This window comes from Thyridium curvatum, assembly GCF_004353045.1.
Source record: "Thyridium curvatum strain D216 chromosome Unknown NODE_26_length_443329_cov_82.569921, whole genome shotgun sequence".
NCBI classification, from domain to species: Eukaryota; Fungi; Ascomycota; class Sordariomycetes; order Thyridiales; family Thyridiaceae; genus Thyridium; species Thyridium curvatum.
In genome coordinates this window covers 337,545-352,129 of record NW_022156781.1, presented here as the reverse complement: position 1 = coordinate 352,129, position 14,585 = coordinate 337,545, and the positions used below count along the sequence as shown (strand labels likewise).

The 14,585-nt window shown below is 57.3% G+C and overlaps 5 protein-coding genes across 5 annotated transcripts; 2 read left to right on the top strand and 3 right to left on the bottom strand.

Annotated features, from left to right (window-relative positions):
- Positions 1-200: 200 nt before the first annotated feature.
- On the bottom strand, positions 201-2,524 carry E0L32_005184 (uncharacterized protein; the record flags this gene model as incomplete). The annotated part of the gene is made up of 3 exons (XM_031139677.1): positions 201-2,236; positions 2,304-2,318; positions 2,380-2,524. The coding sequence occupies 3 exons, from the start codon at positions 2,522-2,524 to the stop codon at positions 201-203; spliced, it is 2,196 nt and encodes a 731-aa protein (XP_030996500.1).
- Positions 2,525-4,545: 2,021 nt separating this feature from the next.
- E0L32_005183 (uncharacterized protein) lies at positions 4,546-8,321 on the top strand (the record flags this gene model as incomplete). The annotated part of the gene is made up of 8 exons (XM_031139676.1): positions 4,546-4,867; positions 4,924-5,159; positions 5,211-5,403; positions 5,456-5,862; positions 5,925-6,703; positions 6,768-7,650; positions 7,707-7,952; positions 8,013-8,321. The coding sequence occupies 8 exons, from the start codon at positions 4,546-4,548 to the stop codon at positions 8,319-8,321; spliced, it is 3,375 nt and encodes a 1,124-aa protein (XP_030996499.1).
- Positions 8,322-8,421: 100 nt separating this feature from the next.
- On the bottom strand, positions 8,422-9,726 carry E0L32_005182 (uncharacterized protein; the record flags this gene model as incomplete). Its single annotated transcript, XM_031139675.1, has 1 exon — positions 8,422-9,726. The coding sequence occupies one exon, from the start codon at positions 9,724-9,726 to the stop codon at positions 8,422-8,424; it is 1,305 nt and encodes a 434-aa protein (XP_030996498.1).
- A 1,296-nt stretch (positions 9,727-11,022) lies between these two features.
- On the top strand, positions 11,023-12,349 carry E0L32_005181 (uncharacterized protein; the record flags this gene model as incomplete). The annotated part of the gene is made up of 3 exons (XM_031139674.1): positions 11,023-11,238; positions 11,326-11,682; positions 11,759-12,349. 3 exons carry the CDS (start codon positions 11,023-11,025, stop codon positions 12,347-12,349), a joined length of 1,164 nt encoding a protein of 387 aa, XP_030996497.1.
- Positions 12,350-12,616: 267 nt separating this feature from the next.
- On the bottom strand, positions 12,617-14,563 carry E0L32_005180 (uncharacterized protein; the record flags this gene model as incomplete). The annotated part of the gene is made up of 3 exons (XM_031139673.1): positions 12,617-12,949; positions 13,008-13,828; positions 13,885-14,563. The coding sequence occupies 3 exons, from the start codon at positions 14,561-14,563 to the stop codon at positions 12,617-12,619; spliced, it is 1,833 nt and encodes a 610-aa protein (XP_030996496.1).
- Between the last annotated feature and the right edge of the window lie 22 nt (positions 14,564-14,585).

Sequence of the window (14,585 nt, the reverse complement as noted above, 5' to 3'; positions counted from 1 at the left end):
TTGAGGGAGTCAAGGGCATTGTATGTATGTACATTAGAGGAGAAAGGGGTTCATGCTCCTGATTGTTATTCTTGGTTACGTTGGTAATACATTATGATATCCCTTTTTGAACCCCCATGTGCCAGCCACTCTATTGGAATCTCGAGTGCACGTCGGCTCAACATCTCAGTCCTAACCAACCCGACTCGCCACAACTGCCATCACCTCAGCCCATTCTTCTCAGCTTTATTACTACTCCCTTCGGCCTCCTCGACAGCGCTCTTCTTCATCCACACCTCCCCGACGGGGTCGCCCTCCCCGGCGACGCACACCCACTCGCCCATGCCGTGGCTCCGGGGCGCGACCCTGCACCCGCGCCCGCCGCCGCCGACGATGAGGTTCCCCGGCCGGTAGGACTCGTCGCGCCGCATGCGCCGGACGACGCTGCCGTGCACGCGCACGTTGTCGGGCACGTCGCGCACCTCGCCGCAGGGCAGGGGCCAGCGGATCGGCCGCCAGGAGCCGTCCTCCTGCAGGTCCATGCGCCGGAAGGGCATGTACTCCATCAGCTTCCAGCTCAGGACGGGCAGGAGGCCCAGGCCGCAGGCGTAGTCTAGGGAGTCGTGCAGGCGGGCTAGGTGGGCGCGGTGCATCATCTCGTGGAAGGGGGAAGAGGAGGAGGAGGAGGAGGAGTGGGGTTGGGGGCCGGAAGGGGAGGCTGTTGTTGCGACGGGTGTGGTGCTGCTGCTGGTGATTGTTGTTGGTGGCGAGTCCCTGGTCGCGGTGGCGGTGAGGGTCGGGTCGCTACGGTCATCCTCGTCGGTCGGAGAGGCTACGGGCGTGAGGCTGTTGATTTGGATGTTGGGGACGGTTGATCCCTGGCGTGCTCCCCGCTGTTGGTGCTGCTGGGCAAAGTCCGTCTGGGCGACGGGGAAGGCAAACATGCCGGTGGCATCTGCGGCAGCAGTTCCTCGCCGCCTGCTGGCGCTGTCGTTGCCTTTCTCCCCGCTGTTCTGGAGGACCTCGTAGCAGCCCATGGCGACGAGCTTCTCTTCGTCAAAGGTCAGGCCCGCGCGCATGGCCTCGCGCACCATCCACGTCAGCGGCACGTGGCTCGCGCTCTTGGAGCCCTGCTGTATCTCCCAGCCGCCGCCGACGTCGCCGTGCCCGCCGGCGAACCACACCTCGTCGATGTCTTGCTCCGTCTCGTCCCCGTCCTCCTCCGAGTCGTACCCGTTGTCGTCCGAGGGCGCCACGCGCGACATGTTGGACGCCGCGTCGTCGTCGTCCGGCGCGATGTTGCTGCTGCACTGCGTCGCGCGGGACCGGGAGCGGCTGTGCCGGCGGTAGCGCACGGGGCCCTCGTCGTGCTCGCCGTCCTGGTAGTCCCCTGGGATCTCCAAGCGGGAGCTGCCCTTCCGGCCGCGGTAGTGGCGGTCGTCGTCTCTGACGTGGTGCTGGTGCCTGACGTACGCGTCTGCCACCAGCGTCGGCGCCAACGACGAGCGCCGGCGGTACTTTTCGTGGACAGCCTGGGGCACTTGACCATGGCCGTGGAGGCCTCGGTCTCCACCACTAGTGGCAACATCAGTCGCGCCAGAAGCAGAAGAGGAAGACCCGGCGGCCTTGGGCGTCTTGTTGCGGGAAGACTGGTAGATGAGGTCCTGGCGGAACTTTGCGCGGCGCTCGTCGATGCTGACGGCGTGGCGGATGACCTTGGCCGAGCTGCGCGCCGTGTAGGGGAACTTGCTGCGCTCCATCCACGCCGTCTCGAACCGCGGCACGCTGTTGACCGTGTCAAAGAGGCCGAGGAAGCGGATGCGCCGCACGGGTCGCGAGAAGGTCTCGCGGAAGCCCTTCATGAACTCGTACATCTCTCCCTTCTTTTTCTTCTTCTTCGACGAGGCCTTCCCGTCGCCACTGTCACCGCCGTTGTCGTCGTCGCGGCGCACCTGCCACTGGGAGAAGGCCTTCCAGGCGAAGTGGACCATCTCCTCGTTGCCGTGGGAGAGCAGGCCGACGTAGTCGAGCATCTCGGCGAGGAAGCGGGCGATGTAGGCGCCCCTGCTGAAGCCGAAGATGTAAATCTCGTCCCCAGGGCAGTAGAAGCGCATGAGGAACCGATAGCCGCCGACGACATGGTGGTCAAAAGAGGACCCGATGGCTGAGTCTTTGGCTTTCATGTACCAGGAGCGGAAACGGGCGCTGATGGAGGTGTGGGAGAGGTCCTTGGAGACGACGTAGGTGCCGATTCCCGCTGTTACATCTAGTCAGGGGATTGCTGTTCCCGATCCGGGTGTGAGATGTGACGAGAGATGACTTACGCTGGTAATAGTGATCTGGCTAATGGTTAGCGATAGCGTTCATGAGCAGGGGTTGAGAATGAAAGTTGCTCCTCACATTGATCATCTGCAGTTCTGTCAAGCATCCGAAAGATCTTGAGGATGTTGCTATCACTGTCATCACCGTGGAACTTGTTGCCAGTGCCGTCAAAGCACAGCACCAGCTTACGTGGCCTCCGCCGTGTCTGTTGATACTGAGGCATGTCGCTGGAGGTAAAGCTCTGATTGAGTAGTTTTCTCTTGAGGAATGGGTGCAAGCGATGCTCCTGGGCCTGTATTGAGGAGTGACGGTATTGCAGGTGTGATTCAAGCCCTGTTTTGAGCTCTGGGAAACGGATGCGAGATTCATCTACCATCCTCCAACCCGCCTCGAGATCTGATTCCGAACTCCACCCCCTCCTGCAGTCATTCCGAGACGCTCTACGAGGATTCCACTCTCATTCGAAGTGCATCCCAACTGGGATGAGAGGACTTCGCACTGTGTCCTGCCCGCAATGATGCTTGGCAGCTTGGGTCATCATCGACCCTGAGCCCGGGCCAATGAGGCCAGGGAACACAGCATCTGCATGATGGCACAGCTTTGCCTTTAGTACCGGAGTCCTATCATGGCCTAATCCCTTGCTGATCACTGGATTGAAAAGGAAAATGCAGAGGCCGGACAGGCCCACTGGTACGCGGTCTAATGTTGCGCGCAGCCCGTTGTCTTGGACCTCCACGATCGACCGTCCGTGTCTCAGTTGAGGATACACAGAGTTGACGTTTCCGTTGGCACCACCACACTGACGGCCGCTCGGGAAATGGCAGGTCCAGTGCTACCGCCATTCTCATTTACGATCGGCAAGCTCCGAGGGAAAGGAGTGGCAGAAGCGTCGAGGGATTTCCTATGCCGTATGACAGCATGATGCAGAGAGAAGTGATCCGCACATCGGATGACAAGTCATCTGTAGTTTTAGTTTGACTCTCAATTACCGATTTGTGTAACTGGTTTGTAAGTGCAGGGAAACCCGAGGTTACATTCGAATGAGTGAGTGATAGCGACAGGCTTGAAAGTGCGGAACTGGGATGGACCCCTTGGATTGATTTGGGAAGGTATCCTCATTCAGGATTCGTGTCTCCCTGAACGGGATGCTCAGCTATCATCGGTAAGCCTGAAAAGCAAGTCCCATGCCTAAAACAGGTGCGAGCAGCGGTGAAGCGAAATCACGATGAGACTATTGGCCGGCTGTTGCAGGAGGCTCCTGCACGGATTTGCAGCTAAAACACGGCCCGTCCATGGGGCTGAAAGCTACCCATACTCACCTTTCCCAATCAAGACCCTTTCTTTCATTGCTTCAATGACGATCCTTTCCGATTGAGGGTGATTTTTGGTACTGCAGCTTGTGCGGAACGCGACTCTCTGGGGCGAGGTGTGAAACATTGACTCTGTGCGGACACATTGGGATTTTTCATCCGAGAGGAGGGCTCAATGGCTTGCCATGACTGCCAAGTTATGTTGGAGCGAGCACCAGAGTCCTTCGTATCCCGACTCCGAAACCGACGTAGCACGCTTCTTTGGCGATACATTGATGCATCTCGATGTTGGAGGTCCTGCACGAGGACGAGGATCGGCTCTTGGCATTCCCATGAGTGGCATGGGTTGATCACGCCGTCCGCCATATGTAGCAGCATGTCTCGTGCATTTTGATGCCGTGGGAGAGCATGAGGCTGGCTGAACTGATCGGCATGATTCGCGTATGGTTCTTTTCTTGCATTAGACTACGTGGACAACACGATGATTCGCCAATATCAAAGTCTACAGCTGCAACGCGAACGCCGTGCAGCCCAATTGAGAAGTGCGGAACGTGAAAGATCACCAATGATCTGTCACGGATCCCGGTCTATGGTTATGAAACATCCCCCCACATGGGTTGGGTTATGTGACTTACATTTGCGTCTCCTGGCATTGGACATCGCTGGTGGTACAAGTGATTTGGCCCCGACCTGGTTTCTCGGACACTGTGTATTCCTGGCTCTGGCCGACTGTGGCCTACGTGGATGGCAATAGACAGAACCACTTGGGCCCCGGTCAAGCACTCTTCTTGCTTGGCATCTATGTTGCTGGCCGGACTTCAGAATATCTCTCCCTTTCTTCTCACTCGCCTTCTTGAACTCATTTCTCAGTCATACTCCAGAGTTCTATCATCCACCAATTCTCTTGACAACGCCTTGGGGACCAACAGTAAAGATGTCCGAACCTCAAGGCACCAACGGCACCAATGGAACCAATGGCGTTCACGGCGCTAGTGGCCAGAAGCATCTCGAGAGCACTGCTTCGCATGCATCTTCGTCATCTGGGAACGAGCTCAAGAGCCGCCCGGCTCCTCTTGCCAATGGAGGAAAGGCGATGAAGGCAAACAGGAAAGGAGTCACAGCTGCGTTTTCCCAGATCGGGCAGCTTGTCCACTCCTCCAAGCGTCCGCTACCAACTCAGAACGGAGATGGCACGTACAGCGAGAAGAAGAAGCAGACAGGCCTTCGAAATGACCTCAAGTATCTGAGACTGAAAGGTATGCGGTAACAATGAGTTATTGCGACTTAGCTATGCTAATCAGCTTGCCCCAAGACTTCAAAACCCTGTTTGATCTGGCCAGCAGCAAGATGAAGGGGCCTGTGGTCGACGACAAGACCATGATCATGGAGCGTGTCATTCAACTGGTCGCTGCGCTGCCGTCTCACTCACGCAAGCGCGTGCAGCTCACCAACACTTTTCTCAACGAGCTGTGGTATACTCTGGAGCATCCACCACTGAACTACATCGGCGATCACTACCAATACCGCCAGCCTGACGGCTCCAATAATGTAAGACAAGATCACTGCCAGACTGAGCTGCTGTTGATTTAACTATGCTAGAACCCCATGTTTCCTCAATTGGGCGCCGCAGGCAACACATATGCGCGCTCAGTCAGACCCTCTGTCGTTGCTCCTGGGGCTATGCCTGACCCCGGCCTGATCTTTGATTCCATCATGGGACGTGGCCAGTACCGCAAGCATCCAAATAATGTCTCCAGTGTTCTTTGGTATTGGGCTACCATCATTATTCACGGTGAGTGCCAAGTTGATGATTAATGAGAAGGATCGTTCTAACCTGATGGAAGACCTTTTCTGGACCGACTATAGGGACATGAGCAAGTCCAAGACGTCTTCCTACTTGGACCTGTCCCCACTGTATGGTAGCAACCAAGAGATGCAGGATACGATCAGGACGTTCAAAGACGGCAAGCTTAAGCCCGACAGCTACGCAGACAAGCGCTTGATTGGCATGCCGCCTGGAGTCAGCGTGATTCTGATCATGTTCAACCGGTTCCATAACCACGTTGCCGAGAACCTTGCCGCCATCAACGAAGGTGGTAGATTCACGCCTCCGTCCAAGTCTTTGGAGGGAGAGAAGGCAGAGGCGGCCTGGAAGAAGTATGATAACGACCTCTTCCAGACCGCTCGCCTGGTCACTTCCGGCCTGTATATCAACATTACCCTTGTTGATTATGTTCGCAACATTGTAAACGTGAGTATCCTGAAACGAAGTATGTGATCCCAGGTCCTCTGTGAGCTGACGCATAATGCTAGCTCAACCGTTGCGACACCACTTGGACCTTGGATCCACGCCAGGATATGGGCATTGACGCGGACACCGCCAAGGGTGCTGAGAGAGGGACTGGTAATGTGGTCTCTGCCGAGTTCAACCTGTGCTATCGATGGCACTCCTGCATATCGGCCAAGGACGACAAATGGATCCAGGAGTTTTACGCCAAATTGTTCGGCAAGCCTGCTGATCAGGTCAGCCACATGGACTTGATCAACGGATTCAGCACCTTCGAGAAGTCTATTCCAGAAGATCCACTCGACCGTGTGTTTGGAGGCTTTACTCGCGGTGCGGATGGCAGGTTCAATGACGATGACCTCGTCAACTGCATTTCCGACGCCGTCGAGGACTGCGCTGGCGCCTTTGGTGCCAAGAACGTGCCCCAAGCCATGCGCCCAGTCGAGATACTGGGTATCCTCCAGGGCCGCAAGTGGAACGTTGCCGGTCTGAACGAGTTCCGGAAGCACTTCGGTCTGAAGCCGTACGAGCGCTTTGAGGATATCAACTCCGACCCTGTCGTAGCTGATCAGCTCAGACACCTCTACGAGCATCCTGACTTTGTTGAGCTCTATCCCGGCATGGTTGCGGAGGAGGCCAAGGAGCCTATGGTCCCCGGCGTGGGCATCGCACCGACGTACACCATTTCCCGCGTCGTCCTGTCGGATGCCGTGTGCCTGGTGCGAGGTGACCGCCACTACACCACAGACTACACCCCGAGGAACCTGACCAACTGGGGGTACAACGAGGTGCAGTATGACTTGAAGTAAGTCGGACAGGCCAACTACCTTTCGAGACAAGCGAGATGCTAACAGCACTTTTCACTACAGCGTGAACCACGGCTGCGTGTTCTACAAGCTCTTCATCCGCGCTTTCCCGAACCACTTCAAGCAAAACTCCATCTACGCGCACTATCCGATGGTCATCCCGTCGGAAAACAGGCGCATAATGGAGAGCATCGGCCGGGCCGACCGCTTCGACTACGGCCGCCCGACGCCCATCCCGCCGCGCATCAACATCACCTCGTACGGCGCCGCCAAGTACATCCTGGAGAACCAGGACAGGTACAAGGTGACGTGGCACGAGGGGCTCACCTTCCTCATGGGCAAGGGCGGCGCGCGGTTCATGTTGTCGGGCGACACGCCCGACCACGCCGGCCAGCGCAAGTGCATGCACGCGCAGCTGTACAAGGACGAGTGGCGCGCGCACATCAAGCAGTTCTACGCGCAGATCACGGAGCAGCTGCTGCGGGACAACAGCCACCGCGTCGCCGGCCGGCGGCAGGTCGACATCATCCGCGACGTCGGCAACATCTCGCACGTGCACTTTGCCGCGCGCGTGTTCAACCTGCCGCTCAAGACCAAGGAGAACCCCAAGGGCATCTACACGGAGCACGAGCTGTACATGGTGCTGGCGCTCATCTTTGTGACCATCTTCTTCGACATCGACCCCGTCAAGTCGTTCCCGCTGCGGCAGGCGACCAAGACGGTTTGCGACCAGCTTGGCAAGCTGATTGAGACCAATGTCAAGATCACCCGGCGCTTCGGTGTCCGGGGCTTGTTCTCAGGCTCGGCGAGGAGGGATGACCCCCTGGCTATGTATGGCGTGCACATGGTGCAGGGCCTCGCCAAGTCGGGCCTGAGCAACTATGACATTGCTTGGAGCCAGATCCTTCCCACAGCAGGCGCCATGGTGCCGAACCAAGCAGAAGTTGTAAGTCATGGGTTGGAGAGGTAACAACAAAACAGATGAACTGACAATAGACACAGTTTGCGCAAGCCGTCGACTTCTACCTCTCAGACGCTGGGCAGCCCTACTTGCCCGAGCTTGAGCGCGTCGCCCGTTCTACGGTCTCACCAGAGACCGACGCCCTCTTGCTAGGCTATGTCATGGAGGGAATCCGCTTGGCCGGTACATTTGGATCGTATCGTGAGGTCGCAGCTGATGACACCATCATGGAAGATGACGGCCGCGAGGTGCCGGTGAAGTCCGGCGATCGGGTCTTTGTCAGCTTCGTAAGTGCTTCCATAAACCTGTACATGCCCGTGGACAATGGTTAACAGACATGGAAATAGGTGTCGGCCGCTCGAGACCCTCATCACTTCCCAGAGCCAGAAACTGTCAACCCCCGCCGCCCACTATCAGAGTACATTCACTACGGAGTCGGTCCACACGCCTGCCTGGGCAAGGATGCAAGCCAGATAGCTCTGACCGAGATGTTCCGTGTTCTCTTCCGCAAGAAGAACGTGAGGCGGTCCCCAGGCCCGCAGGGTGAGCTAAAGAAAGTGCCTCGTCCTGGCGGCTTCTTTGTCTACATGCGTGAGGACTGGGGTTCTCTCTTCCCCTTCCCGGTCACGATGAAGATTATGTGGGATGAGGAGTGAACGAGCGTGTAAGGATATACCACAATACGCAGCAGATTGACCGAGATGGCTTGTATACAGTTTGAGTCTTCCTTGAGCTAGTTATTTGTACTTCCTAATTTTACGAACTTGCTGCTTGATCTTTTCTTAGGAACGTCAAAGCTCCGAGTGCGTACCCGTCCATGCCAGTCTTGAGTGTCGGCATGATGGCCGGAGCAAAGAATGATGAGTGGTTTGCAGGGATCTTCTGAGAAACAGTGCCCTCCTTCTCAGCTAGATCCCACGTCGCCTCATCAATACAGCCATAGGTAAAGAAGCAGTACGGTCGCCCGACTGCTGTTGCCAGAATCGGGAAGTCTTCACTGAAGGTCAGTCGCGACACTTCCCTGTCATATTGGCCAGGGCCCTCTCCAAAATGCGCCGCAAACGACTCTTCAACCTTGCTGGTGACTGCCTCGTCGTTGACGGTCAAGGGAAATGCGCGCGTCTGCTCGAACTCTGGGTCCTTGGGCACGCCAGCGCACGAGCACTCGGAGCGTACGATCGCCTCGATACGCTCCAGCATCCGCTTTCTCGTCGCGGCCGTCGTAGAGCGCGTGTCTAGTCCCAAGACGGCCGAGTCGGCGATGATGTTCTCCGCGTCGCCAGCATGGATGGTGGCCACCGAGACGACGCTCGACTCGCGCGGGTCCGTCTCCCGGCTGACCAGAGTCTGCAGTTTGAGTATGGTAGTCGCTGAGATGACGACTGGGTCCACGGAAGTGTGCGGCATGCTCGCATGGGAACTCTTGCCGTGGATAGTGACCTTGAGACTGTCCGCGCTGGAGCAGAGAAGACCCCTGCGCGTGCCGATCGCGCCGGCTCGTAACGGCCTGACGTGCCCCCCGATGGCAACATCCGGCACGGGAACGCCGTGGCGAGTATACAGGCCGTCGTTGACCATGTCCTGCGCTCCGGTGCCTCGCTCCTCCGCTGGTTGGAACAGAAGCACCAGAGTTCCGGCCCAAGCGTCCCTGCATGAGAAGAGTATAGCCGCCGCGCCCAGCAGGCACACCATGTGCATGTCATGCCCGCAGGCGTGCATCACAGGTTTCTCGACCCCCGAGGCAGCATGGATCATGCGCTTGGTGCTGGCATAGTCCAGCCCCGTGCGTTCCTCGACTGGCAGGGCGTCAAGGTCCGCTCGCAAGAGGATGCTGGGACCGTCGCCATTGCGGAGGATGGCGGCCAGGCCGTGCCCGCCGATTTGGGTCTTGATTTCTAGGTCATCGGGGCCAATGGCCTTGAGCCTATCCACGACTGTGGCTGCTGTCTCCACTTCCTGGTTTGAGAGCTCTGGGTTCTTGTGGAAGTGTATGTAAAGCTCCTTGAGGGGGTCCAGATCCGGACGGTGTTGGTCTACGAGTTGTGACAGTGCCGCCGCCATGACGACTGTTTTTGGGTTGCAACGACAGATTCACAAGTGTTGACTGAAAACTCTATGGTTGGGAATGCTTACCCGTCTGACCGCATGAATCCTTTTTGAGGAGATATGGTCCCCCGCATGCTCGCCGTCGGGCCGCGCACTTAGTCATGGCCGTGTGGAACCCGACGGCCGATAACGCATTGTCGGGCATCCGCACCGAGTGTCGGCATTCTATTTGCGCGCTATCGGCCATCCGGCGGTAGTGAAGTACTCAGGGGGCTTTAGCATCAAGGTTCAAATTGAGATGTATTCTCTAGATTCTACGGTCCTGCCGATCTCCATCAAGGAGACGGCAATTGAAAGTCCGGTTGGGAAATATCGGGAGCTCCCGAGGTTTCGGCAGACTTTAGTCGGCTTGCTCCCGATGGTTCTTTTGCCGCATACACAACAATTATAGCATTCATAAACTACTCATGGAATCCTTGCTCAATGGGGTCCCGAGCATGCGGTAACATTTTTAGAGCATATATCGAAGTGTCGTGAAAGGAAAAGGGTTACATGACAAAGGAAACACCGCAGCCCAGCAATCGAAACAAGCATCTAGTATGACCTCTATTTGTTGACATAAGTTAAAGGAGGATTTCCCATTAAATATGCTACGTTATTGCTTTGGACATGATCTGTTGGAGTGAGGTGGGCAAGACCGTCGACCTTTTGATCTTTGGCATGTAGTGAAAGAGTTGATACCCTTGATAACATAGTGTCGGTGACCAGAAGAGGCAGAGCGAGAGGTCGATGATGTGACGGATAAAAATCACAAGTCATATAAGACGTCGGTAGGCTAGGAAAGATGCCCGGCGTTCCTGGGGTGGACCCAAGTGAGCGATCCAGGTGATGCAATGGCCCGCAAAGGCTGTTCAAACATAAAAAGGGCTGTCCCCTCTCAGGAGGGTTACGAGAATATTTGATAGGCAGAGTTAATTTGCAGATTGAAAATGACCTCGATCCATACTTGCTGAGACGTTTTTCTTCCAAGAGTTGTGGTAATCTTTTGAGTGCTGGAGCCAATCACAAAGAGGTCGTATTCGGGTTTGCTGGCTCATGAGTTGAAGCGTATTCGTTCCCGCATTTAGTGCATCGCAACGCGAAGCCGAACACGACAACGAGAGCTTCGTTCCCGCATCAGTATAAATACTTTTGCAACTTCCAGCCAGCTAAGCCTGTATATTTCAGAGAGTGTTACAGCGCGCTCGGCTTACAAGACTTTCTCTTACACGTATCGCTATTATCCCATCCAAAATACCGTTTACGTTCAACATGTCCTCCCAACCAGAACTGTCCAAGGAGACCAGTGTCCTGCTGGCCAAAGACATGACTTTCGAGCAGATAATGCATAAGAAGACCGCCGAGGGCAAAGTCGGTTTCACCGCCATGCTCGGCAAGGACAAGGAGGCACAGAAGGCGGCGTCTGCAGACTATTTCAGACATTGGGACAACAAGGCTGCCAAGGACGAGACCAAGGAAACCCGAGATGTATGTAACAGAGCCTTCCCCGTCAACACCGAGAATGAGAGAAAGAGCAGAAGAAATATTGACCTTGAAACCTCCTCCCCGTGACAGGCACGCAAAGAGGAGTACGCCTCGATAACGAGGCAGTACTACAACCTGGCGACCGACTTCTACGAGTACGGCTGGTGCTCGAGCTTCCACTTCTGCCGCTTCGCCTACGGCGAGCCATTCCGGCAGGCCATCGCGCGCCACGAGCACTACCTCGCCCACAGCATCGGCATCAAGAAGGGCATGAAGGTGCTCGACGTCGGCTGCGGCGTCGGCGGGCCCGCGCGCGAGATCACAAAGTTCACGGGCGCCTACATCACGGGCATCACCATCAACGAGTACCAGGTCCAGCGGGCGACGCACTACGCCGCCAAGGAGGGCCTGTCGGACTTTTTGCAGTTTGTGCAGGGCGACTTTATGGTACGTTTCCCCCCTCTCCTCTCAATACGTAGAAGTTATGACATGGCTTTCTCTGACCCTTCTGCGTCCAAAACAGGAACTCCCCTTCGAAGACGACACCTTCGACGCCGTCTACGCCATCGAGGCCACCGTCCACGCCCCCTCCCTGGCGGGCGTCTACTCCGAGATCCGCCGCGTGCTCAAGCCGGGCGGCGTCTTCGGCGTCTACGAGTGGGTCATGACGGACGCCTACGACAACGACGACCTGCACCACCGCGAGATCCGCCTCGCCATCGAGCAAGGGGACGGCATCGCCAACATGGTCAAGGCCGAGGTCGCGCTCGCCGCCGTCGCCGAGGCCGGGCTCGAGCTGCTCGAGCACGAGGACCTGTCGGCCCGCGCCGAGGACTCGATCCCCTGGTACTGGCCGCTCGACGGCAGCGGCTGGCGCCACGCGAGCAACGTCTCGGACATGCTCATGACGCTGCGCATGACGCGGGTCGGCAGCACCTTCTTCCACAACTTCATGCGCGTGCTCGAGGCGGTCGGGCTCGCGCCCCCCGGGACCAAGAGGACGGGCGACAGCCTGCAGGAGGCCGCGGGCGCGCTGGTGCAGGGCGCCAAGGAGAGGCTGTTTACGCCCATGTTCCTCATGGTGGCGAGGAAGCCCGAGGAGAAGGAGTCGTGATGATAAAAGAACCAGGATGGTTTGTATGATTGGACAAAGGATGCGAAGCCGCGCGACCGGGAAAGGCAAAAGGGGAAAGCATAGACACCATAAAGAGCGGCACACTTGACATTTTTGCTGCAGGCCGGGCGGAACTTAATGATGCAATATTACAGCAGATTTACAACGAGCTAATAACAAAGTAAGATATGATCTCGCAATAATTACCCAAGTTCCTATGGGCGTGACATGAATCATGCAAATACATACATGTGCTCATGCTCCCATTTACTTGCACAAGTTCAGCTTAGCAACCGTCGGGTCGTGGTCGGACACAGCATCATCGAAGCTGACCCACGTGTTGATGTGGATGTGCTCTGCCTTGACGCCCTTCCTGGCGATGGCGGGGCTGATGAACGTGTGGTCAATCTCCTCCATGTCGTTGGCAAAGGTGTAGGTGTACCTCTCGGTGACGGGGATACCGGCCGCGACGTCCAGGTCGACCATGCCGGAGACCTGCTCAAAGGTGATGATGGGCAGCACGACGGAGAACTCGTTGCAGTCTCCGGCCATGATGACGGACGCGTTGGGGTCCTTCTCGAGGATGTCGGCGATGAAAGTCTAGTACTTGTTAGTCCGCGCGCGGGGCTTTTGGTACGGAGATGGGGGAGAAGCTTACAGCAGTAATGTTGGCCTGTTGGGTGCGCTTCTCAACGGGCAGATTGACGGGAGGGCGCACGTCGCCCTGCAGGGAGGTGCTGCCGCCCTTGGACTCCCAGTGGACGTTGACCGTGAAAAAGTTGTTCTTGCCGTCCAGGGTCTCCCACTCAGCGACCAGAGGCTTGCGGCTCGAGGTCCAGGCCGGGTTGGTCGGGTCGATACGGCCGGGGTTGTACTTGAGAGTCGGCCCGTCGAGAACCGCGTTGGCGTCGAGCGAGCCGCCAGGATTAGGCTTGCGCAGACGCAGCACGTCAGAGCGGTACAGGTAGGCGACGCGGATGTTGCCTCCGGGCTGGCCGCCGTCCTGCTTGTCGAGGGGGTCGACGGAGGCGAAAGCGTACTCGACACCGCTGATATTCTTGATGGCGGCAGTCAAGGTGGAGAGGGTAACGTTCGCGTCAACGACGCCATTGTCAGTGGGACCGGTGTTGTCCTGGACCTCCTGGACGAAGAGGATATCGGGGGTCTTCAGGTAGTTGTAGATGTGGCCGGCGACATTGCTGACATGCTTGGTGTTGCTCGGGGCAAAGTTCTCAATGTTGTAGTCACCAACAGTGATGCCGGAACAGGTGCCATCGCTGGTCAGGCTGGTCGGCGGCGGCAGGGTGGGCTCGGCAGACCCCGTCAGAGCGAGCTTGGTGGTCGGCAGGATGTAGTAGAAGCCAAACTGGTAGGTGACGATGCCAGTGATGTCCTGAAACTTGTCACCAATCTTGTAGCTCTTGAGGTTGCTAGTGCCGTCAAGAGGGCGGCCGATGATGACCGACTCGGGGTTGGCATCTGCCACTCACGTCAGTCCTAGAAGCACGGGCCAAATTCTGAAGAGGATGCCTTACCCTTGTCGCTGAGAGTCAGACCGCCGCGGCCGTTCTTGCCAGTCGTAGGCCAGTCGCCAACAACCCAAGTCTCGCCGTACTTGCTGGGCTTCGAGATGGCCACCGGCGCTCGAACAGTCACGAGCTCGCCGCTCAAGCTTTCCCAAAAGTCCATGCCGTAGTGCTCTGGGTCTAGAACAGGGTTGGCAACCGAGATCTGTGTCTTGTTGTTGGGCACAGCAAAGACGTCGCCTCCGTCGAGGCTGGAGAACTGCTCGGTGGGAGGCTTGTAGGTGTCCTTGCCAATCACCAGGGGCTTGATCTGGGTGACATTCTTGGTGATGGCCCTGACGACAGGGAACGACAGCTCGGTCAGGTACAGGTACGCATCGGTGGAGCGGTACTCGGTGACCTTGCCATCGACAGTGATCTTGTCGCCCACTGCGATAGATGCGTTGCCGGCCAGCTGCGAGCCGTAGAGGTACAGGGCGTCCGAGACACGGCGGTCGCACGAGCGACGGACGCTGCGGATGTAGACGCCGGCGCTGCTCTTGGCCGTGACGATGCCTGTGACGTTGGTCACCTCCTGGCCATTGTAGGGCGAAAGGTAGCGGTTGCCGTTGATCTCCTGAATAGTGAGGGCCGAGGCAGTGGCCGCGAGCAGCGAGGCGCAGAGGCCACAGACCGATGCGGACTTCATGGTGGGAGTGTGCGACTGCGAA